The sequence below is a fragment of the Lissotriton helveticus genome, chromosome 7 (assembly GCF_964261635.1).
Source record: "Lissotriton helveticus chromosome 7, aLisHel1.1, whole genome shotgun sequence".
NCBI lineage: Eukaryota > Metazoa > Chordata > Amphibia > Caudata > Salamandridae > Lissotriton > Lissotriton helveticus.
Genome location: NC_136068.1, coordinates 1,527,549,820 through 1,527,576,143, shown reverse-complemented (window position 1 = coordinate 1,527,576,143; position 26,324 = coordinate 1,527,549,820). Strand labels below are relative to the sequence as shown.

Genomic DNA, 26,324 nt, shown 5'->3' with positions numbered 1-26,324 from the left:
GGGAGGAAGGAAGGAAGGGAGGGAAGGAAGGTAGGGAAGGAAGGGAGGGAAGGAAGGGAGGAAGGAAGGAAGGAAGGAAGGAAGGAAGGAAGGAAGGAAGGAAGGAAGGAAGGAAGGAAGGAAGGAAGGAAGGAAGGAAGGAAGGAAGGAAGGAAGGAAGGAAGGAAGGAAGGAAGGAAGGAAGGAAGGAAGGAAGGAAGGAAGGAAGGAAGGAAGGTAGGTTAGTTAGTTGAATAATTGAGAGTGTGAACAATACTGCCTACATGTATTGTGACTGCTTACTAATATTCAAGCAGATATTAGTCAGAGTGGCAGCACATCTGTGTCACTTTTAATATGTGTTTTCCTATAAAAGCCTATCATTCAAACCCATTGTTATGTAAATACTGTGTTATAGACTATGCCGTTTCAATTGGCTTTCCTGTACCTCTTTCAGCCAGAAATGTCTGGTATTTGTGATTCAAATGCAATTACAGTTCGAAATCATATTCAGATTTACAACTTTATTATTGGATTTTTATATTAGTTCATGGAGCACTTCGATTAGCGCACCTCATTCATATGAGACAAAAATCCCAAGGACCTTATCTATAAGGTATGAAACCAAATGCAAGTTCCAAAGTATATATTAAAAGATAAAACAAATATATTTCTGCAAAAATGATGAGCTATTCAGGCTAAAATGTTTAGTGTAAAGTTTGGCAGCAGTACAGGGCTATAATGGGGAATATCCTTTTCAACGCGGATGTTACCCCGCAGTGCTTTTACGACGCGTCCTTTACAACGCAAGTCGTAACCACGACTTGCGATGGAGGGCGCTAAAGTATTAAGAATAGTATATTTACTATTCCAACACCTTCCCTACTATCCACGGGGACTGGTGTTAGAATAGTAAATTATACTATTCACTATCCGCGCCCAACAACGCAAGTCGTTGTAACGACTTGCGTTGTTAAAGATGCGTTGTGAAGGCACGCGTTGAAACGGTACGCGTTGTACCGTCATACATCCATATATAATAGTAGCAACAATAAACAGAAGAAAGGAGCCGAGATACCTTAATGAACCAAAGGGTGAGGTCAACAAGGAGGTCTGTGGATGGGACAGTAAAAGGCAATTGTATAGCGAAGGAGAGTGGGTTTAACCGTTCCAACTTGAAAGCTTCTACACTGACCCAATGTCATTGTTGTATATACAATAGTTTAGATCTTTTTGCATTAGATGTTTTATTTAAGTTCATATAACTTGAATTCCGGATTACAACTTGTAGAATATTTGCATTATATGCACTAGGAGCCTTGTGGTTCTGTGGGGGGGGGGACTCCAGACAGGATGAGTAATGTGCTGTGGGTGTCAGGGTGTGGGTATCTGAAAACTATGATGAATTGCAAAGGGCATAACATCAGTGTACACTGAGGAATAAAGAAGTGTTTCACTATAGCTCTTGTGTGGTGTACTTCGTCTACATGCCGAAGGGCTGTGGAAGACGCTACAACTGGTGATGAGTAGGGGCTACATGGCGAGAAGAAAATGAGACTGCTCTCCCTGAGAGTTTGCAACGATACAGCAAACTGGTCATGGGTGCCACATGTGCCCGAAATTGATGCAAAGCAGTCTGTCACTGGCACATGTGGAGTCAAAGCCCCACTGCTCCAGGCCACGCACAGCCGCATACGGAGTTGAAGGCTTTGCAGAGGAGCCTGTTCAAAACAGTCGTCAAGAAATCGCCAGTGAGGTCGCTGGCAAAAACACTGTGCTCCCCCTGAACACAGAGCAATATTCAGACAAAGCAACAACAATGGCATGGACAGCCAGGTACGAAAAAGAGAAACCCACTCACTGTCAAGGACAAGTGAAGCACTTTACGACTTCTGATTGGATGTGGAGACTCAGACTCAAGCAACAGGGGTTTTGCATGCATGGGTTGCCATTCCCACTTGGTGCGATCAATGCTGTGTGAACAGCACATGCTCTCAATGGCAGAAAAAGAGAGAACATAATACAATGCAGTCATGTTCCTGAAGCCACCCCTGCCTTTCTACACTTCTAAGAAGCAGAACATTGGTGCAAGATGGGCTGTGTGGATAAAAACATATGACGACTTCATAGATGCACTAGAAGAAGAAGATGAAAAGAAGATTATCAAATACTTAAAGAACCTTGCAGGCACTGGAGGGAAAAAAGTGCTAAAGAAAATCTCACAGACTGAAATAAAGGCATACCAAAAGGTAAAAGAAGCATTAAAAGCAAAGTTAAATCCAATGTCAAGCATCAACTACAAAAGGTATATCTTCAGGCAAGCACGATAACAGGTTGTGAAACAATGGATGAGTTTGTCGAAAGACCTGATGCACTCATTAAACATTGCAAATTCCGTGTCTTCTCCAATGAAGAAACCATGCATCTCAGAACCATCAATGGCTGTCTTTCTAACTCATTTAGAAGACGTATGTTGAGAGAAACGTACAGTTTGGAGAAAATGCTGATGGCTGATAGAGCAGAAGAACGACCAGACCAACAAGCTGCTGACCTGGAAGCAGGAACAGCTCACAATAATCAGCCCTAATTGTGAAAAGCAAGCACATGCAGAAACGTGAAGCAAGTAAGTCAACATATTTCAAGAAATCAAAACTATGCTTTGCATTTCTCCATAAAGGTGAATGTCCAGCTATTAGACAGGCCGGTAAAGGTTGTGGGAAAGAGAATCATTTCATAACTGTGTACCGAGCCAAAGAACAATAAAGTGTGTCACAACGGAAAGAGAAGATGGATGCGAGAACATCCCAGAAGTACTCTTGCCCCGCCCAAAAAACCAAAAAGCGACATGGACTATGACAAGTGGCGATCAGGCAATTCAATTGTTGTCAAGTTCATTGTACAAAGGCTCTTCGACATAAACATCGAGTACCGATGAAGAAAAGGAGTGTACCCTAATGGTATCAACCAACAAGCACGGTGCACATGTTGGATTAACTGCTTGTGAAGAAGATCACAATTCAAAGAAAACAAGCTAAACAAAACAACAGACTTCTTTTGGACACTGACCCAAAATCACATTGAAAGTGAACAATCACCCAATAACTTTCACCATCAACAGTGGTGAGTTGATTAGCATCAAGCCCATGGAAAAGTTTAAAAGTATACCCCCTGTGCCTCATCTCATCCTATCAGGCATGAAGCTCTAGACCTGGGCTGTACCAATGCAAACCCAAGGGTCATTCACAGCAACACTCTGGCCCAAAAAGACATTGGTGCAAACCATCATTCATGTTCTACAAGGGACCTCGTTGAGTGCCTGTTTGCTCAGCTTTGCCACTGTTGCTGACAAGGGGTTCATATCCCTCAACTACTACCTCTGTGTTCAATCTGAGATCACAAGCCGATTCCCATAGTTCCACGGCCTGGTAAAACTTAAGAAATGAAAGTAAAGCTTCATATCAATAAATATATTCACCCTGTTGCTTAGCGACATCACAGAGTTGCTTTTCATCTACAAGAAACTGTGAAGAAAGAACTGGAAGCACTCTTGAAACATGACATCATTGACCGCTCCACAAGCCCCACACCATAGGTTTCGCCCATAGTCATAGTGCCCAAAAAGGACAGGATGCATTTACGTTGACATGCACCAGGCGAACAAATCCATTGAGAGAGCGAGAGACATCCTGGTCCTCACATAGCAAACATGCCTATGCAACTGAACAGAACCAAAGTATTCTTCCGTCTTGCCCTGAATAAAGGATACCATGAATTTGAACTAGAGGAGAGCTGCAGGTAAATTACTACCTTTTTTAATCATATTGGTTTGTTCAGGTACAAGAGCCTGAGCTTTGGAGTATCTTTGGCTGCTGATATATTTTATGATATCATTTGCCGAAGAATTCAACCTGTCACATATGCTTTCAACTAAAGTGATGACATACTGGTTTTTTTGAGAACACAAAAAAAACACAACAAAGCCATCAACCAAGTGTGCCAGTTACGAACTGATGCAGGTATCACTCTGAATACTGCAAAGTGCAAATTTCACAAGACCAAACTCAAGTTTTTTTTAGCAAATATTCTCTGATAGGGGAATGGCTACAGACTCAGATAAGGTGCAAGCACTGACATCCACTTGCCCCCTCCCCCCAAGATGTTACCATGCTGAGGTTCTGCATAGGCATGGCCAGTTATTGCTTAAGATACCCTCTCAACTTTGGTACCGTGAGTGCCTCATTAAGGAACTCGACAATGCAAAATGTACCTTTTCATTGGTCTACAGTAGTTTCAGAGACATTAAACATGCGATTGAGATTGCAACTGAAATGGCCATTTTTGATTTTAAGTTACATACCAAGGTAACGGTTGATGCAAACCCAGTTGGGCTAGGGACAATCTTTGCTGAACACAATGGTCATCCGAATGCTCAGAGACATATTGTGGCCTATGCCAGTCATAGCTTGTCTGAGACAGAAGGCACTTACTCTCAGCCGTAGGAGGAGAGTCTACCTGTGGTGTCGGCCTGAGAACATTTGTATGTATTCCTTAATGGAAAGCAGTTTATTGTTGTCATAGACCACCAGGCACTATTCAGAATTTTTGGAAATCCGAAGGCCAATAGGCATCCCGAAATGAGAGGTGGGGATTAAGACTTCAAGAGTATGACTATGAAATTATACACAAGACAGGGAAATATTAAAACTGTGCAGACTACTTTTCACAATTGCAGCTACATCGTCACAGCTGTACTTCCAGGACAGCTGAAGCATATATCAACTTTATTGTGAAATCCAGCACCCCAGAGGCTCTGTTGGTGGAACAAATCATTGCTGCCACCAATGCTGACAAGAACATGACTGTTAGCAAATAAATCATTGCCACGCAATCATGGTAAAGAAATTACTGAACCAGTGACGAAGATGTTGAGTTTCAAAAGTTTAAAAAAGCACTGGAGTTTTCAGCCACCCAAGAAGGCGTAATACAAAGAGGTTTGCGAATCATCCTACCTGAAAGCCTAAGGCAGAGAGTCATCGAGCTTGCTCGTGAAGGACACAGCACCCCGTGACAATGTCTGACCTTCCTGCCATCCGGACCCCAAGGACCTCAAGAACTTCCGGACCATCTCCCTGCTCCCGTTCCCGGCGAAGGTCATCGAGAAAATCGTCAAAATGCAACTGGCCCACCACTTGGAAGACAGCAACATCTTGGACCAGTCCCAGTCCGGGTTCAGACGAAACCACAGCACCGAGACAGCCCTCATCGCCGCCACAGACGACATCAGGCGCCAACTAGACAATGGCGAAACATCAGCCCTCGTCCTCCTGGACCTGTCAGCTGCCTTCGACACGGTCTGCCATCGCACTCTAAAGACACGCCTCCTAGAAGCCGGAATACATGAGTAGGCCCTTGACTGGACCACGTCCTTCCTCTCCGGCAGAACCCAGAGCCGTCCGCCTTCCGCCCTTCCGATCCGAGGACACCGACATCACCTGCGGCGTCCCCCAGGGCTCATCCCTCAGCCCGACGCTGTTCAACGTCTACATGGCCCCCCTCACACAAGTGGCCCGCCAACACGACCTCAACATCATCTCCTACGCCGACAACACCCAGCTCATCCTCTCCCTCACCAAGGACCCGCACACCGCTAAAACCAACCTCCACAAGGGAATGAAGGCTGTCGCCGACTGGATGAGGAACAGCCGTCTGAAGCTGAACTCGGAAAGACGGAGGTACTCATCCTCGGACCCACCCCCTCAACCTGGGTCAACTCCTGGTGGCCGACCACACTGGGAACACACCGACACCCACCGACCATGCACGCAACCTAGAATTCATCCTCGACTCCTCCCTCTCCATGTCTAAACAGGTCAACGCCGTCTCCTCCTCCTGCTACAACACCCTCCGCATGCTTCACAGGATCTACAAGTGGATCCCGACCGAAACAAGAAGAACAGTGACACAGGCCCTCGTCAGCAGCAGACTGGACTTCAGCAACGCACTCTACGCAGGAATCCCAGCCAAACAACTACGACGACTACAACTCCTCCAAAACGCCTCCGCCCGACTGATCGTTAACGTCCCCCGCTACAGCCACATCACCCCCCACCTGAGAGACCTACACTGGCTCCCCATCGACAAGAGGATCACCTTCAAGCTCCTCTCCCACGCACACAAAGCACTCCACAACGCCGGCCCAGCCTACCTGAACAACAGACTCAGCTTCTACACCTCGACACACCAGCTTCGGTCTGCCAGCCTCACCCTCATCACTGTCTCTCGCATCCAACGAACAACCTCCGGCAGCAGATCATTCTCCTACCTCGCCGCCAAGACCTGGAACACCCTCCCTACCCACCTACGGCAGACCCAAGACCTACTCGCCTTCAGAAGACTCCTCAAGACCTGGCTCTTCGAGCAGTAGCGGCACCCCCTCCCCTCAGCGCCTTGAGACCCTCACGGGTAAGTAGCGCGCTTTACAAGTACTCTGATTGATTGATTGATTGATTGATTGATACTTGGGAAAGGTCTGCTGTTGATTTCTAGGGCCCTTTAGGAAATGGACACCATTTCATGGTAGTCATCGATGAATACTCACATTTTCCTTTGGCGAAGGACTTGTTGTCAACAACCCATGACAGAGTCATAGAATGCCTAGATGACGTCTTTGTGACGTGGGGCATTCCTGAAATCCTCCACTCTGACAACAGACGCTCTTTAGTAGAAAACAGTTCAAAGAATTTCTTGTCTGACTCAATGTCAAACACCAAAAGAGCATACCTTTCTGGCCACTCACATCGTCGAATGATTCATGGGTACCCCTAAGAGAGGCATTCAGTGTGATGCACCTATTGATAACGAATCTGGAGGAGCAAGCAACATTGCTATCCCTTGACGCCCATATGGCATTCGATAGCATAGAATGGCACTATCTATTTGAAGTGTTGAAGCGATTTGGGTTTAGCCCCCAATTTCAATCCTGGATTAAATTGCTTAACCCAGCCCCCTTAGCCATGGTCCGAGTGAATGGTTCCGTATCTCGCTCCTTTGCCCTCCATAAGGGTACCAGACAGGGATGCCCTTTATCCCCGATGTTTTTCCCACTAGCGTTGGAACCGTTGCCAGCCTTGGGGAGAGGCGACCCAGTGATATCTGTTATTTATGGGGGGACCAATGGGAAGAGAAAATCTCTCTATATGCCGACGATGTTCTCTTGAACGCGACATGGCCAAGATTCACGGTGAGCCGGCTCTTACAGATTTTTAACCTATTCGGTGGTTACTCTGGATACCAGATTAATTGGGACAAGTTCTTGTTGTGTATGTTGACAGTTGATCCCCCACCACTACTAGGGGCAGGTGCCCAACTGCAGGTCAAGGACAGCTTTAAATATTTGGGCATACAAATTACCAAAACAGATGTCGACTTTCTAACAAAAAACTTACAACTGCAACTAGACAGGTTAAGGACCCTGCCGATCTCTCTTATGGGACAAGCGGTTCTTTTTAAAATGATGTCCCTCCCCAGAATGCTACATATCCTGCAGAACACGCCGTGTCCAGTCCCAGATAAATTCTTTAAGGAAGTGGAGAGTGAATTACGGATGCTATTATGGGGCGGTGGGGGTGCAAGGATCGCCTTAGCTAAGCTACAGAGAGGCGTATATGACAGTGGTTTGGCCACACCAGACGTCCGGAAATATTATTGGGCATCACAGTTAATGGTCATCAATGACTGGGTGTTCATGGACAGAAACGACCCAACATATCGGGATGGACCACTGGGCGATGGGTTCAAGAGGATATATTGGGGGCGTTATACATCTGTGCAGTGAACAAACATATTTATTTTATTTATTTTAACGACTTGTAGAGCGCCTGGTGACCCGAAGGCATCCCCGCGCTGTGATGATTTTGATATCCAGATGAGATGGAGGAGAAAAGGAAGAGGGGGGGACGTTATTTCGGGAATAGGAGTGTTTTCAATTTTTTCCTGAAAGTAAGATAGCTGGGTTCCAGTCTGAGGGTATGGGGGAGTGAGTTCCATCCGGTGGAAGCTTTCACAGAGAAGCGTCGGCCTCCAGTGCGTGTCTTTTTAAATTTGGGGATGTTGGCTAGGTGTTCATTCTGCATATGCCAGACCCATACGAGTACTGTGATCAAGGTATGGACAAAAGCCACTAGATTTCTCGGGTAGATAACAGGCTGATGGAACAAACCCCCTTGTAGCATAGTGACATGATCAAGGAAGTTGGTAGGCTACAAGTGTTTGGTAAGTGTAAACTAATAGATATAATCCATTTGGGAGATGTATGGTGAGGACAGACCCTGTCCCCGTTCTCTACACTGCTAAAAGAGTTCTACTAACAGAATCAGAGTGATATAGATACTTGCAATTGGGGCATGCGGTACATAGACATATCAAAGAGAGGATACACCTCCCAGGAATACAGCCTACTAGAAGGTAGGCTACTACTGGACAACGATACTCGAAAAGGCGCTGTCATGTACATACAAGAAAATCATTAACAACTCGTCCGACCGTCTTGTGAAGTTAAGAGAGGAATGGGAATCTAACGTAGGCTTACTTGAGGATGACGATTGGATGGAAGCAGTGTAAAGCCCTAGGGAGGTGGCAATCAGGGCACGCTTTCGGCTAGTCCAGCTATGAATATTACATAGGTCCTATTCCACCAGCACACTCCTGTTCAGACTGGATCGCACCCTTACAGAGGATTGCCAGTGTAGTATGGCCTAGGGCCTGCTTTGCGTTCCTGTTATGTTATCATGGCTTATTAGAAATTTAAACGCCATTTTACCTTTTGCTGCTTTTGCACACGACACTGCATAGCTGTTTTTGTACGTTAGCCTTCACGAAGGTCTACACATGGGAAAAGGTTTATTTTTCCGCATCTCTAGACTTACATCGTGCCCCTAGTCTGAACAGTGAGTGCTGACCGTCAAGGTTATCAAAACATGTTAGTTGTTTTTCGACATGTCCGTGTAACGCCTTCTAGACACAACAGTTTGGCAGATGTGAGTCAAGTAAGATTCTGGTGTCCTTATTATCATACACTCGCCATGATTTCACACACTTGGAAGATTCTCGTTTCCAGGGATGCAGAGAGACTATGCTGATCCAGATGTAATTTACTATTACTGAGCGGAAAGGTTAATGGGGTTCCCCAAAACAAGCCCAAGAGACCTTCTTTAGTTTTTAATACATAGTTCCTATATAGGGAGGGTGTTAAAACTAGGCGCTATAGGACCTGTTTTCAGTATCATTGTAATATGATTCCTCCGTTTGTATTTTATGGAATTGTACCCATGCTGACCATATTATTCTTAATCATATGTCTGCTTATGTTGGCTAAAAACCTGCACATGAGATCACGTTGTTAAAATAAATATTTTAACATTACTGTGTCTCTTTTTTACTCCTGTTGTGGACTGGTATGAGAGTAAAACAAAAGAGTGTTCTCACTTCCCACCATTCCTGAGATGGTCGTTAGTGGCATGTTCTAGGTTGTCTAATCATTGGTTACTTTGCTATAGGACAAAGAGTTAATGTGACACTGATGCAAGCTGGTTGGGGTTTTTCTAGGTACTGAGGTGAGTTTCTGGTACACCACAATTCACTTATGTCCTAGGTCTCTGTGCACAGTTCTGTGTATGAGCAGGATCCTTGAAACACCAGAGGGGCTGTGAACAGAGGGGCACCTTTTTCCATATATTGTGGGACTGTCCGCTTATACAGCAATTCTGGAGGAGGGTGATGCGAGTAATGTAAGAAGTCCTAGGGCTCACAATACCTCTGGAGGCGCCGTGGCATTTTCTATGTGTATCCGGGGAACAAACATGGCCTAAAACTCAAAAAATCTGGTTACTAGTGACTGCAATGGTGGCCAAGAGAAATATTGCAGGGGTCTGGGGGGCCAGCCAGCCACCGACAGTGGTGCGGTGGAAAATGGACATGGACTGGTGTTGCGCTGCAGAGAAAATAAGATATGAGGGTCGAGGCTGCCCGAAGAAATGGGAAAGGGTATTGAACCAGTGGGAGTTATATAGGGGTATCTAAAGGAAGTCAGGATATATCAACAAGATGGGGTGCGAGAACATGATAGTTCCGGGAACAGCTCTCCTGGGTCCCAGTTCAGTCCGAAAAGACAATATTTTTAAAGAATGTACAATATGCTGCTCTGTATGTACTGTCAAAAATGTAATGTGGTAAGGTTGCTCATTAACACTGCTAATGTATTAATAAAAAGAGCCTATAATAAAATTTGCACTCGACAACTGGTGAGATTCCAGCCTTCTTCCTATTTGGGAGAGTCATCAGAAAAAAACTGATGCAATGGACCTCGGATTGGACCGTCAACACTGACCAGATCAAGACACTGACGTGACTCAGAAAAGGAAAATGAAGACCTATGCCAACCAGCGTCACCATGCCCAGAAAACAGTCCTTGATGAAAGAAAAGAGAAAAGAGTACTGGTTAAATAAAAATGATGATGAAAAATGGACACTCTTTTTGCAGCTGATCCTCTACTAGTTGTTGTGCGCAAAGGACATATGGTGAAAGCACATCAGTCGGGACAGACCATCAGTCGAGACACATCACATTTTAAACACCTACCACACGATTTGTCGAATCCTGAAACCACGTGATCGATGACCCTGCCACCAGGTCTGGCTCAAGTGCCTGAGCGAGCCTAAGTTGCTGATGCCCAATTCAAGGTGGACCCCGATCATCTTGGATCACCTGAGCCAGCTGACAAGTGCAAGCGCCTCGCCAACTAATTGAAGAGATGTGATTTCTAACGATATCTTCCTCTCTTTATTTAGGTGGAGATGTAGCATATTGGTGTTAAACACACAAGGGCCCTCATGGTTCTGGGACGGACTCTAGACCGGAACTACGTATTGTGCTAGAGTTGTCAGGGTGCGTTTGTCTGAAAAGTATGATGTAATGCGCAGTGTGTGAGCATATGTTGAGGAATAAAGAAGTGTTTCACTAACGCTTCTGTGTGGTGTACTTAATTTGCATGCTCCAGGGCTGGGGAAGATGCTACAAAACATTTACTGGGATAGTAGTTCATACCAGTACTTAATGTGCAACAGATGGGCCCCAGTGGCACATACTTCTCAAGGATGTCACTTGGAAGTGGTCAGGGATAGCAGCTGTAACCTCTAGCTTGCTCCCTGCTACTCACTGCACTTTCTTTGCGACCCCTTGCTTAAGAGGAAGCAAAAGTTTTACTGAGAAGCAAGAGGCAGCAAAGCCAGTCTTTCATTTTCAAAAAGGTGCAAGAAAATAGAAGAAGGATAGCCAGTACAGTGATACTTCACTGGACCGTGTATTCAGTATACTGGCAACCCTTCTTCTATTTCCAAACCCTCAACAGAAATAAAAGGACTGCTGCTCTCCCTGCAGGACGCCATGCTACTGTTTCCTGGCTAGCTGTTTGCATGGCCAATGGGCAGGAAGGGATAAGAGAAACAGTCAGGAGCTATGGCGTTGTAGCTGCTGAACAAACTGATACGGTCTGCCTCCCATCCTCAGCAGCGAGTTGTTCTTCCATGGAGCCTTGAACCCTTCACAGGAGTAGGCATCTTAAATGTCTTGGGAACATCACACATTCTTTTACAAATTAAGCATTGGTAAGAGAAAAAAGAAAGAGCTACAGTATTAGGTCCTCCTTACAAGTTGGCTAGCATTACTAGTAGTAATTTCACCACGGGAAATTAAACTATTATAACTTGGGGTCATTTCCCAGAGCGAAATTCTTGGACTGTTCAGAGTTAATGAGGCCAAAATGAGGGATAACTTGCAGAATCAGAGTAACTCTGCCTGAGTTCCTCACATTTACCTTCTTTCAGCCTCTTTTCCCCAGATATGAACTGGTGAATGAGTATAGGAAAAATCATAGGTACATGGTATTACTGCACAATTTAAAATACCAGGAATCGGTTACAAACATTGTTTACACCAGATCCTGTATTCCTAGTCGCCTTGTCATGGGAGTCTAAGTAGGGTATTACAGGAGGCAGAAAAAGGACCAGAATAGATGACACCTCTTATCCGACCTGCTGTTAAAATCTAGGAGCTTTCCCTCATCTAAAAGTAACGGATTCATAGTTGGTCTTCCATACAGCAAATATTGTGGTACATTAACACAAGCACAGGTGAGTTACACAAACCACGTCTCTAACATTGCCTATGAATTCAAAACAGAATATATCCACATCTAAGTTACATTATCCCAATGCAGACCATAGTAGAGCAATGTAAATGCCAGATGAATAGACTCCACTGAGCGTGTGACTTCTTCGATATTGTGGGTCAAACAATGAAACAATATTAATATTGCTTGTCACATAGTTACTTTATGGCCCTCTTCTACAAGTCCTTGTTTGAGGTTTACCATTGGCTATGACGTACCTCGCCGATCATGCCATTCCACACTCCCTCAATCTTCTTCCCATGCTTCCCGTTGGTGACCAGGTACAGATCGTAGGTGAAGCCGATTGTCTTAGCGAGTCTCTTGAGTATATCGATGCAGAAGCCTTTGCAGCACTGTTTCACGAAGATGATGGGATCGGTGAGGGAGTTGGTGAGGCTAAGGGGGAAAAGATTACAACAAAAGTGCGTCAGGTGAAAAGAACAAATTCTGGTTCCTCATTCAAAAACTGAAGGTTGCAGTAGTTTTAACTGAGCGCTACAGTAATAGTAATCTACATTTCAGGTCTCAGCCAAGCAGTGAGGTGCTGTGCTCTAATAAGAACCTGTATCTCCCCTACTGTCTCCTCTGAGAATGCTTCCTCCTCGTGATCCATTTGTCGAAAGGACATGATCAGGATAGTAACATTGTTAAGCAAGTAGTGTGATAAACTGAATGTTTTAATGGATGTTAGTGCCTTTACTCTAGTTAGTTTTATGTGAATCTTAGTTGTAAACCACTCTTTTCTAAACATTAGAGGGCATATTTACTAGCCCATTCTGCCAACGGGCATCACTTTTTTCGACGCACCGGCGCGCAGTGTGCCTGCACTTATTTTCAAGGTCACATAAAGTCACCCTACGTGTATATTCAAGGCCTTCTAAATATGGGCCCCTTTCACTCATTACTCTGTGTGAAAGGGGCGTTCCATAGGTGTTGCTGTGGGTGTTCCCATGCAACATCCATTGAACCTGGCACATTCCCATATTCATAACCTTTTGTAAAACTGGGAATGTGTCTGAATGCTATGCCTCCTCAGGGGAGGCACAGGAATAGCGCAACAAGGAGAAATAGTTGTAATTCTCCTTATTTTTTCCTCTTTCTATGCGTGCTGCATTCTGTAGCATTCATAGAAAGAAGAAAATGCCATCAAGGATTATTTTGTGCAGGAAGGTTCCTTCCAGCACAAAAACAATCATCCGCTCAGCACAGACACCCTTGCAAAATGACGCAAGGGTGCCTAGGCTGGCACATGGCAGCCAATTGTGCGAAAGAGAAAGCAGTTATTAACCCCTCCCATGCTCATGATGAGCTGAGCTCGTCATGACCGCCGTGGCGCTCACACGCGGGTATAATTCCTCTGCTGTGCTGAACGTTCCACGGAAACGGGTGTGGTCATGACGAGCTCAGCTCGTCATGAGCACAGCGCCACCGTGCTGCATGACGAGCCGAGCTCGTCATGAGCACCGGGGCGCTGATCGCGCCCTCTCTCCCCCCCAGCACAGCGGGGGAATTACCCCTGCGGCCAAGGGGTTAATACGACACAACCCTGTGTTTTGAAAATGACACAGCAGCTAAATGGCTTGCGGCGCCGCTCTGCTTTATTTTCTTGTAGAAGAGGCACCCAATCTACTGACTGATTTAGCTATAAAGCATTGGTGTTCCTAGGTGCCTTTTTATTCTTATAAGGACGACTAATAAAGCTTTACAAGCTCTCTAAAATGTTTCCTAATTATGTCAGAGGCAGCAGAGTAGAAAATATGTTGAGCAGACAATGTCTGCTCTGAGTTGGTTGGTTCCCACATTAAGCATGATTTCTGTCTATGCTGGACATTACCAAAGGATAACACCCTTTGCTGGGGTTATGAATCACTGTTAATTGCCTCCCCAAGAATTATGGGCCAATGGTGCGGGGGACAGCATAAGTGAAAGGAGGAATAACACAATAACAGACCGATGGATAAAGAGAAGTGGCTGAAAGCCCCTATAACGAACTATATAATACATTTATTTTAGCAACATTTATTTTAACAACATGAAAAGGTGCTGTGTAACGCCAGATCTAACAAGGTGCTCCCTAAAGGTCAGAGGGCATAGATGTTCATGGGAGGAAACCCAACACAAAAAAAAACATCTAGACCACCAAAGGCAATTTGATGAAAACCATTCAAGTAATTTTTCAACTAGATTTCATCATTTGCTTCAATTGCTTTCTCATGAAATTGTATTTTCCAAAAGCAACAGATGGTGCGCTAGAAAAACAAGAATGTACTTGCTTTTCTAAGAACTTTGAAACAAAAAGAAATATTCAAATAAAACCAAGTAAAAATATAAATATATAAATATGGACGTTTGTTGCATTCAGTAGTCGGAAGATTAAGGAGTATGACAAATTCCCACAGGTATTCAATATACATTAGATACCGGTGATGCCTGTGATAATCAGAAACCTCTCGAGTCCCCACAGCCGTTGCTTAGAGGACGCTGTCTGCGCGCGCACAATGCTAGGAGTTCAAAGCCATCCTTGCAAAGGCTGTTTGTACTCACTTTACTCAGGAGGACAATACAAGACTTGTGAAATATCAGTCCCACACAACTAAGAAACTACTTGGACCATACAATAAAACAGCATTAAAAGAATCATGGTGGAAACTCGCAAAAAAAATACAAAGACAACATTGTCAAGTAGTGAAATTGAAAAGCTTGAAGACAATTTGCAAAATGAGGCTTCCTTTGCATAGCCTCGAAAAATTCAGTTTCTTCCCTGCATTCTATGGTTTAAAGTAGCAGCCCTTGCTTTGTGTCAACTTTGAGAAAACCAAAAAAAAACACAATGGCCGGCTGCAGGCCTTTCACGTATTCCTCGAGACACCGCATGGAGTTAAACTGTCATGGTTGTGACTGTGAACACCAGGGAGGGAGTTTGGAAACATTTCTCATTGTTGAGAAATTGACGACGTTATCTTGCCTCTGTGTTATCCAGACGGTGATGCCGAGGCGCGCCATGGACAAGATAAATACAACCGCATCCGGGGGCCGGTGATTATGGCATGCGTAGTCGCGCGCCACAAGTCCAATACCAGGCGAAGAACCAGCAGGGTCACGCGCTGGGGCCATGATAACACCGCAATTATATTTCTGCAGCTGGAGGGAGGGAAGCGTAGAGCTGCCCAGCGGCAAATCACATTGATCTGCAGGATGAAAAACAAGGATATTTCGTCTTCCAAGCTCTGAAATGGAAATCTAAAAGCAATGTGGTCTATTGTGTGGCAAAAGACACAGTTGGAAACATGGACACGAGCCCGAAAACAGCGAAGAGTGTCTGTCAACTCCTTCCAATTTTCTGCAGGTGCCGAAGGTACTCGCGAAGGGGCGCGTGAGCCGAGTTGGCATACCGAAAACAACCTGGATGGATCTAACTTAACTTAAGTACAGCCAGAAACCCAAATATCTTCGGTCGCTCTCAACTAATTAGTATATTTTGAATTTCAGAAGTCAAACTATATACACAATCTCACAAATCACTTGCAATAAATTTCCTAAACATATCAACCAAATTACCAATATATAGAAACATACCGCACAAGCAGCAAATATGCAAGAAAGCAAAATTTGCATCCTACATCACGCTTTTATTAATAATAATAATACATAATAATAATCACATTTGTTAAAGCGCCTGGTTATACTGGGCCAGTGTGTCCCAGCGCTATGGTACCAGCTCAACTCAGCATCAACAGGAGACCTACAACTAAAATGACACGGCAAGGAACAAATGGGTCTTCAGTCCTTTCCGAAACATACTCAGAGCCCTCCAACCGGAGACTCTGAGGAAGGGTGTTCCACAGCTGTGCTGCCAGATGGCGAAAGGAGCTGCCACCCATCCTTGCTCTCTTAATGATGGGAACACACACCTTTCCCGTCCCACTAGATCTTAAATGTCTGGTCGGTGCATTAGGTATTTAGAGGTCATGCAAGCATGAGGGCCCCTTCCTTTGTATAATCCGGTGGCTAACACACAGGGCCTTAAACCGAACTCTCTTCCTAATTGGAAGCCAGTGTAGGGAGGCCAGAGCCCTTTTTGCAGAGGCTCTCTTAGTAAGCATAAGAACCAATCTTGCTGCTGCATTCTGGATACACTGCAGTCTCTGCATACATTTAGCAGTTGCACCCAGATACAATATGTTGCCATAATCCAGGCGTGAGGTCACTAAAACATGCACCATAGTCTTCCTAGATGCAGTAGCATCTAGAGTTTGCTGTAGATCCCGTAAAATTCCAAAACAGGCACCTGCCACCCGCCTGGAATGGAAAGTTTGTTGTCCACCCACACCCCAACGTTCTTAGCTTGTTCACAAGGCGTGGGGTAGGGCCCAAAGTCTGGGGCCACCATGCCGACGACCACACTGATGGAGCCTTCCCTATCACAAGCACCACGGTCTTATTGCCATTCAATTTCAGGCAATTATTTGCCATCCACAAAGCCAGTTCTTGAAGGCAGGACACAAAATAGAAAGCAGCCTTATCCTGTACCTGGGTAAGGGAGACTACCAGCTGAGTGTTGTTGGCATAGGACAGAGCATTGATCCCAAATTTATCTGTGATTTTAGCCAAGGGGGTGACATAAAGATTAAACAATGTCGGGCTCAAGGTAGAGCCCTGAGGCACCCCCTGTGTCAGCTTGATGTCTCTAGACTAGTGAGCTCCCTGCACCACCTGAAAGCTGCGCTCAGACAAAAAGGATTCCATCCACTTCAAGGCACTACCTGCCACACCTCCTTTCCTGAGGCCTTGCAGCAGGGTATGGTGGGCAACAGTGTCGAAGGCGGCACTTAAATCTAGTAGAATTAAGTCCGCAGTCTGTCATTTACAATTACATTTACATAGTTCCGAATGGTCTCAATCGAAAACAGTAGAGCAGATTCAGTGGAATGGAGGGCCCGGAAGCCTGATTGAGTAGGATGGAGAAGGTTATTTTTGCAATATGTGCTGTGAGATGGATATTAGCTACCTTCTCCGCAACCTTTGCAAAATAAGCAAGCAAATAGATAGGGCGCAAGTTGTCAAGTTTGTCCTTACTACTGTGAGGTTTCTTTTGGAATGAGAGAACAACTGCCTCTTTCCATTTTTTTGGGACCACTCCTGACCTAAAAGAAAGCTCTAAAAGATGTCTCATAAATGGCTGGAGTATCTCAATACTCCCTCGAAGCACCTTAGGGGTAGCAGGATCCCTTGGTGAACCTGATTTAATACTGATGGCTATTTGTTTAAGTGTCCAGTGGGGGTACGAAGAATTCGTCAAGGCACTGTATTTCCAAGACGTCGACAGATTCCACCTCCACCCTGTAGCCATCACAAGCGGAGTCAGGAAAGGAGGAGTAGATTTTCACCACCTTCTTTGCAAAGAAATCAGCGACTCGATTGTAAGATTCCTCAGAGCCTGCAAAGTGTGCTGCAATAGTCGCAAGGGAGGATATCTCTTTATAAACCTTAAACAGCTCTTTAGTTGAATTCTCAGCTGTTCCAATCCTTTCCTTGTAATAGGCTGCCCTGACCTTTCTAATGAGCGTGTGATAGTTCTTAAGGCTACTTTTATATTCATTTTTCAATTGGACTGAAAAATCTTTCCTCCAGCGCCTTTCTAGGCGTTTGCATGCTGACTTGGCAGTTCTTAGCTCCTCACCAAACCAGGGAGCCGATGTGGGTCTTTTGCCTGACATTTTTTGTGACCAGGGTGGGGTGCACTCTAGTGCATCCGTAATGCGTCTCTCCAGGGCTTCACAAGCAGAGTTTGCGTCCAAGTCACAGGGTGGCCCTCCCATTAGGAGGGCCTTATTAAAGTCCCCCTGAGAGAATCCAGCCCACTTCCTATATTTTATGCAGATCTTAACTTTCTCCTGTGCCTTCGGCAAGGGCAACTTTGCCATAAAAGGAATCAGTAAGTGAACGGACCACAAAACTGGAAGCGGGGGCTCCACTTCCAAAGCACCCCAGTTGGAAAAAATAGGGTCAAGTAGATGACCCAGCTTATGCGTGGGAAGTTCTGATTTTAAAATTAATTGTAACGCTGCTAATTCCTGGTGGATCTCATGAGCCCCAGAGTTGAGTGCATCATCAAAATGCAGATTTAAATCGCCCAACACCAGTAGCTTTTCATATCGTAGTGCTGGTTGTATGAGGTACTCAATCAAACTGGGTGAGAGCCTTATAGAGGGTCCAGAATGTCTATAGACCAACAGCCCTTTGATGATATAATTAGTGGCTGTCTTAATCATATAGAGGCCTGCCTCACTGTCTACTATATCGGCTGGCTCAAGTGAGCACTGAATAGCATTGCAATCCCCCCTGCTCTGCCAGACAGTCTGTCTGCTCTCATGATCCCGTAGCCACTAGGGAGTGCCTCCAGAATTTCTGGTGCTGAATCCTCATCCAACCAAGTCTCTGTGAGGAATAATACATCTACTTGACCCTCTATCAAATGGTCACAAATCTCAATTCTGTATTTCCTTAGTGATCTGCAGTTAATTAAGAAAAGCCTAAGTGAGGGGCCTATCTCCTTATCTTCTGCCTGTACATTCGCCCTAAACAAGCAGTGGCTACATTGCCAGCTCTAACCCTCTGTCCTTATGCTGTGTTTACACTGTTCGTCCATCATGGGACAGAGCGCATGACGCATCTGGGCACTGTAGTGAGTCCGATTTTCATTCCATCAGGGGTTGTGGCTCCTAGCCCCGGTCGGCCGCGGACAGGTGCTGACGGGCTTGCCTTTGGCGCTCGTTCGGAGGGGCCAGGGAAGCGCCTGTTGCGCGCAGACACTGCACGGCCGCAGAGGCATGTGGAAATTCTCCTCCGGCAACTAGAGCGCTAAATGTGCTGGCCGGAAAGTACCTGGCTCTGTCTTCTCCGCCCTCCATGCAATGGTACTAATTACCACGTCGGACCGAGGCGGGAAGACCAAAAATCAAGCTCAGGTCTCCACAACCGGTAAGAAAGAAGAATTAGCAGGCACCCTAGTGCTCCCCAGCAATTATGAATACAAGACACACCATACAAAGTTTAAAGTTATACATTCTTCAACATCTTTAAAGTAGTCAAACACATCAGAGCAAATCTCATTTGTAATATAAATTCATAGACCATTACCTCTTTCTCGCTTGTGCAGTTCTGTGACTTGAAAAATAGCGTAACATACAGTTATTTACCATAGTACTTCTAAAAAGGGTTTGAAGAACAGTCTCTAAGGAAAAGTAATTGAGTCAATGCTCCCTATTATCTTTCTTTCTGTATTCTATCATTCGCTCATCAATCTTACTGGGCTGAGTGCAACATTAGAAGGATGGTTGTTTCACCAGCAATTTTAAAAAGTGGCGGTGTCAGATGAGCATACTTAAGACTGATGTGAGTTAGAGCACTTATGTGCACAATAGACACTCTTTTCTTTGAATTCATGATGAATGCACGGCAGCTCATTATTTTCAGGATCACCAGACAGACATAATCTGGGACAACCTCTAGCTCTATATCATGCATCTATCAGGGTCCTCGTTATAAGACCTGGCGGCAGCGTACTTTTCAAAATTTTACCTTGTGCGCCACTTCATCCCGAAAGGCCACCATTTTGAGGTTAAGAGCTGCTGTTACGGAGTGGTCAGGGTGCCCTTCTAATGCTTGTTCAGAGAGTGGATTTCAGATCCTAGTTTTTCTAACTTACCCCGTATGGATTTAAGTATGCTATTTCCCTTTGAGATACACTCTCCTCTTATAACCTCTTTGAATGCCTCCCAAAGTGATGCAGGAGTTGACACTGAGCCCCAATTTAGATTGAATTCTGATGTGGTTGAATGTCTGATTTCAGCCTAAAATGCCTCGCTAAGCAGCTCCTCTGAGTGGAGGCACCATTATCTGAAGCAGCAAGTCATAGTGGGAATGCACAGAGAGAGCGCCACTGAAGAGAGGTCCAATAAGGTAACAACTGAGCCTACCCATCCCATCACATCTCTATTACCCAGCCAGAAATATATCCTGGAGTGAGAGCAGTGCATCACAGAATAGTATGAAAACTGCATAGCAGTCAGGAATTTTATGTGAAAGATGTCCACCAATCAATTTAGAGCCATTATCTTGAGCAATTCTTCATGGGTTCAAGCATGTCTAGGTAAGACGGTTCCAGTAGTTTGAAACCCTCCCTTCATTGAGATATTGAAATCACCACCCCATAATTTGGCACAGAGAGTCACACAATGAACATCTGCGAGAGCATCATTTGCTTGCCCCTAAGACCATCACTCATGACTCTCTATGCCAAATTATGGAGTGGTGATTTTAATATCTCAGTGCAGGGAGCTCAACATAATGGCTCTAAATTGATTGGTGGATATCTTTCACATCAAATTCCATACAGCTAGGCAGTTTTCATACTATTCTGAATTTGCCATTTGCACATTTGCACTTCGCCGGTGCCGCTAAGGGCTCACATAGCACTTGCCAGCCGTCTGTGCTCAATACTCCAGCCTGCCCGCCCCGGTCCGACTCGGTAGCCAATACCGTAGTGCGGAGGGCGGGGCAGGTAAGAGCCAGACGCCCACAGGAAGTCGAGCGGTTAGCGCTCTAGCTGTTCACTTCTGAGGGCTATTTAGGCTGCGAGGAGGCACAAGCCATTGCGGTAAGGGCCGACGGTGGCAGCCTCTCCTGACCCCGCTTGGCGCCTGCAAACATAATTAGAGCGGATGCTCTGCTGAAATAGTGTTATAATTGTCTTAAATCGCTTGATTTTAAAATTGACTACTAATTTTAAAAATAACATTTTAATTGAACCCAGCACTTTAGCACTAGCGGCGGATAGCTGTTAAAGTTGAATAATAATTTTAACTGTACCTACTTTGTATTGCCATTTGCACATTTGCACTTCGCCGGTGCCGCTAAGGGCTCACATAGCACTTGCCAGCCGTCTGTGATCAATACTCCAGCCTGCCCGCCCCGGTCCGACTCGGTAGCCAATACCGTAGTGCGGAGGGCGGGGCAGGTAAGAGCAAGACGCCCACAAGACCTGCCCGTCTGCGCCCGTCCGCGACAGGACGTGGCGAGGGGCGAGGGATTTGGCGAGATCCACTGACACCTCTGGGACTCTCACTACTATACGGAGAATCTACTCCTCGCAGGTACTAAGAAACATTCAAGATCATTCCCAAATGACCTGCGGCAATAGGGTTGGAACTAGCTTAGAGGGCCCGTTTGCTTGTTGCTATTGTAAAGCACAATTCCACGTATTATCAGAAAATAAGGGCTCCGCTCTTAAACCACCTGATAGGGCATCAAGAGAATGCCACCCAGCCCCTAATAAGAGGATGGTCGGTTGCAGTCCCCCAGGGAGTAAAAATCTGCTCTGCAATATCAGGTCCTTGTCAAAACATGCTTCTGAAGTATGGGATCTTATCTCATCAGAAAAACCTGACCTATGTTTCCTCACAGAAACTTGGCTAAAGCCCCACTCAGTTCCAGCGATAACTCTGGGCATTCCAGTCGGTTATAAAATAATCAGACTAGATAGGCCTATTAAGATAGGAGGGGGGATAGCAGTTGTACATAAACAGGAGATCAATGTCACTGCGATTGATCAGATATGTACCCCCGATTTAGAACTATTAATATTTAAAATCGACTCCACACCCAAAGAGAGCCAGAGAGGAGCCTTGGTTTATCGCCCGCCTGGCCCGTGTACCAATTTCTCTGTCTCGCTCCTGGAGGCTTTAGCACCTTATGTGCTTGATAGTAATGATTTCCTACTCTTAGGAGATTTTAATGTCCACAGTGAGCAAAAGGACTGTTATGAGGCACAGACTTTACTCACGGATCTCGACTTATTGGGCTTAAAACAAATCAACAGTGGCCCCACACATCAGGCAGGGCACACTCTTGATTTAATTTTTTCGAACTCCCCCTCTGTCAAGTGTATGCCCCCATATCAGGTGGAATGGACGGACCATTTTGTCATGGAATTCTACATCCCTACGACCAACTTGCCTCGTACAGGGCCTATCGCCCTTCCTATAAAAAGAAGACCGTGGCACAAATTGACCACGGAGGTTTTTAAAAAGAGTTACAATGAACCTATATTTGGCCCCATGGAGGATGTAGAAACTGCCCTGACTAGACTCGAAGGTGCAGTTGCTGACTCTATTAATGATATAATTCCGCTAAAAACCTATAAACCACGCCCAGCTTACAAACAAGAAATCTGGTTTTCGGAGCACTTAAGATCCCTCAAGCAAATGACTAGGAAACTAGAAAAGAGATGGCGAGCATCTCGCTCGGCCGAAAACAAGAAAAATTATAAGGACTCCCTGTCGGCCTATCATAAAGCCATTCGCGCCGCACGCAAAGAGCACATTGCATCACAATTATCTGCGGCTGGGAACAACCCGAAAATACTATACCAAATCCTGCAATCATTCACCAAACCTACAGCTTGTGAAACTGCAGAAGTGGCGTAGCAGAAATTATGTGATGACATTTCCCAATTTTTCTTGGAAAAGATAGACGGTATATATGACAAAATTATCAGCGCCAACCAATCGCATGAGGAAACCATCACTCGCCCAAAAAGTATGGAAGAACAACCTCATTCCACCCATTCTATTACAACATTCCCTCCTATCTCCGTGGAGGAGGTGATATCATCCATCAATCGGATCAAGAGTGGATGTCCAACAGACATCATTCCTGCACGTATTATGCCAATACTCGCTGCCGACCTGGGTCCTGGGATCCAGAAAGTAGTTAACCTCTCTCTTAGTACAGGAGAGGTTCCTTTAAGGTGGAAAAGGGAGTTTGTTAACCAACATCTGTCTAATTATATCGAATCAGCAGGAGGTTGGACCATTCTCAGTCAGGTTTCAGGCCAAGACACAGCACCGAGACCGCTCTGCTCTCAGTCGCGGACGATCTACATATGTACCAGGATAGAGGTTTCTCTGTGATCCTGGTACTACTAGATCTGTCCGCGGCGTTTGATACCGTGTCACATGACATCTTGATTACCCGGCTTATTAACATCGGCCTGGAACACAAGGCATTGGCATGGTTAAGGAGTTTCTTGTCCAATCGTACCCAGTGTGTGACTATGGGAGGATATCGGTCAGAGGAGGTGGAGATCTCTAAAGGGGTGCCACAGGGCTCCTGTTTGAGCCCAACCCTCTTTAACATCTATGTGGCACCCCTGGCTAACATCATGAGAACATATGGTTTCATCCCGGTATCATACGCGGATGATACCCAACTCCTCTTTCCTTTTAAATCCCTCACCACTGAGGTCAGGAACTCCTTCTCCGAGGGTATGAAAGCGGTGGCATACTGGATGTCGTCCAACTATTTGCAATGCAATGTTGGAAAGACGGAAGTTATGTTGTTCGGTGAGGCCAAACTCCTGTGGACCCCGGACTGGTGGCCTTTAGATCTAGGTCCAGTTCCTGAGCCCAAACAGGTAGTAAAAAACCTGGGAATACGACTGGACCAGGATCTTTCCCTGAAACAACACGGCAGTCAGGTGGTGGGTTCCTGCTTCCACATCATTGGCCTGTTATGGAAAGTGTTCCCATTGCTTCCAGACTCCACCAGAAGGACACTAGTACAGGCACTGGTCCTAAGCCGACTAGATTATTGCAACGGCTTACTATTGTCTGTAAGTGAAGGGGTGACGGCTAGATTCCAGGTGGTCCAAAACACCGCTGCCCGCCTGGTATTGAACGCCCCTCCACAAACTCCATCCAAACTCCTGCTGGTAAAACTACACTGGCTATCAGTCAAACAGAGAGCCAAATTTAAAATATGTTGCATAATCCACAAGAGCATTAATGGACTAGGGCCAGTATATCTGGCAAACAAATTCACCCCCTATGTCCCTACCCGTTCTCTTAGGTCAAGCGAGCAAAGCTTGCTTTGCGTACCTAGGGCAAAGAATGACAGACATGGGACCAGAGCCTTATCTGTGGCAGGCCCTACCTTATGGAATAGCCTCCCTAAGTCTCTCAGACAATGCAGAGAGCACCTCCCGTTTAGGAAACTCCTTAAAACTTTCCTATTCTAGAATTAATAACCTCCACGCCACTCGGCGGTCTGTCCTCTCTTCTATGCTGTAGGTGTCAAAAGGCGCGGAGATACTCCTGTGGGAGTCGAGTCCAGCGCGGTACAAACCCATAAATAAATAAATAAATAAATGCACTGCGCTCACTCCAGGATAGATGTTTACTTGCCTCTAAGTCCATCCCACAAGCGTCTCCATGCTAAATTGCTAAACTATTTGGATAAGGACAAAATACTGCAACTAGAGTGTGAGAGAAATGGCATACTTCATGAGGGCTGCAGTCATTCTACCCTAATTTTACCCAATCTGTCCAAAAGACTGGACGCAAATTCATAATAAGAGCTGCTCATGGCAGAATATGTCTACTAAGAGTTTCTCACTGTAGTCTTCCATCTGCTGCATATTGGTAGGTTCAGGAGTGTCCACTATAGGAAGATTAATGCACATCAAGTGGCCCTAAAAATCCTCATTCTGGGCTTTTATTCTTTTGAGTTAAGATATATGTTAATTCTTCAATTCAGATTATTACACAGCATCGTCCTCAATGGCTTAAATGCATTATTCAGCCATGTCCAATCTGTTGTGTTGTCTATCCAGACAGTCCTTCAAGTCATCCAGCCTCTGGGTAAGCGAATCCATTTTATTGTTGATGGCAGCTAGGCTACCTCTCTTTTCCAATAGCATAGCCTTGACGTCAGGATGAGTAGTCGCCAATAGAAACTGTAGCCCGGCAGCATCCAACCCATGAACCTTTCCTTTTGTTGTCTTTTGCCAACCTAGAAACGAGCTAGGGCTGCTTGCCATCTCACTTTGCCCAAGTGCCCAAGTGACCGTAGGCCGTAATGTGAGAGGGTCAGGGACAGAACTGCATTTCCCAAGCCAGAGTAGTCAGAGATTCAGCTATTTACCCAGGCCACTCCAACCCTCCTCCACAACAGGGCGTCCACTGGATTCTTCATGGTGGGGAGCTTAGAGGGGGAGGCAATGAGTCTTTTCCCAAGGGCCTCATGATTGCAGCATGGGGGTTGATCTTGGGGATTCACCAGTGGGGCCTTCAAATGCCGCAGTGCAAGTCTGTAGCCAGAGGAGCAGGCTGGGTTTAGGGGACCAGGAGCCACCACCTCAATAAGCATGTCTGTTGCAGCAGCATTGATAGAGGAATCCGAAGATCACTGAGAGCCTAATTCCCATACTTTCTGACTCTCCTAAAGGATGGACACGTGCCGAACTGGGTGGGTCCTGTTTAGGAGTTTCCTTTGTCCATAGCGTGTAGAGGGAGATAAACTGCAGCAGGCCCGGCCCAGCCGGCACAGTTATGCAGGTCAGGTGCTCTGCGGAGAGTAGTCTGTTGAGTTGGAGGAGAAAGACAGGGGGAAGGGCAGCACCCTTACCAAAGCCCAAGAGAGGTTGAAACTCCCTTGGGAGTTAGCACCCAGCTCTCAGCAAAACCTGCTCCAGACAGACACCACCAACTCAGCCCACAGGCAGGCCACTCTCTTTCTCCGGCATGACCCTGGACCTTCCCACTGTGCCTTGTCGCAAAAATTACAACTCATTTCTCCTCATGTCCTCACATGCTGGTCAGTGTGTTTCTGAAGAGGCGACAGTACTGAGTAGACTGATATTATATTGGATAATGACTCTGGCCCCGGGTACCTGATCAAGATGCAGCCAGCTTGTCTAGCTCCCTTTAGCACCCTGCTGATCTGACACAGATGAGACAAGCGACATACAGGAAACCCATTTAGAGAAAGAAAGGTGAAGTGAACAGACTGAAGTGTCAGTGCAGTGGGAATGAATCTGACATGGAGTAAATATGATACATTGGCTTCCTATCTATTTGTAATGCTCAGAATACCAATGAAAGACCAAAGTGTACCTGCAAAGGTTTAGTGAAGAAGGATGGAGACATTTGTAAACACACAAGTATTATCGTACCTTCTGAAGTTGTAATCATGACAAACCTCCCATCACCTCCAAAGGGAAAGCTTCTACAAAAGCAAATCCCCTGCAGAAAGAGTAGGTGGTCAAGAATTAACTCCTAC

The 26,324-nt window shown here is 45.6% G+C and overlaps 1 protein-coding gene across 1 annotated transcript in view; it reads right to left on the bottom strand.

Annotated features, from left to right (window-relative positions):
* GRIN2D (glutamate ionotropic receptor NMDA type subunit 2D) overlaps positions 1–26,324 on the bottom strand; it is a 1,103,075-nt gene that overhangs the window by 627,821 nt on the left and 448,930 nt on the right. Inside the window, exon 5 of the mRNA XM_078654973.1 lies at positions 12,422–12,599. Coding sequence (XP_078511099.1) covers positions 12,422–12,599 — 178 coding nt within the window. The remainder of the gene's footprint in view (positions 1–12,421; positions 12,600–26,324) is intronic.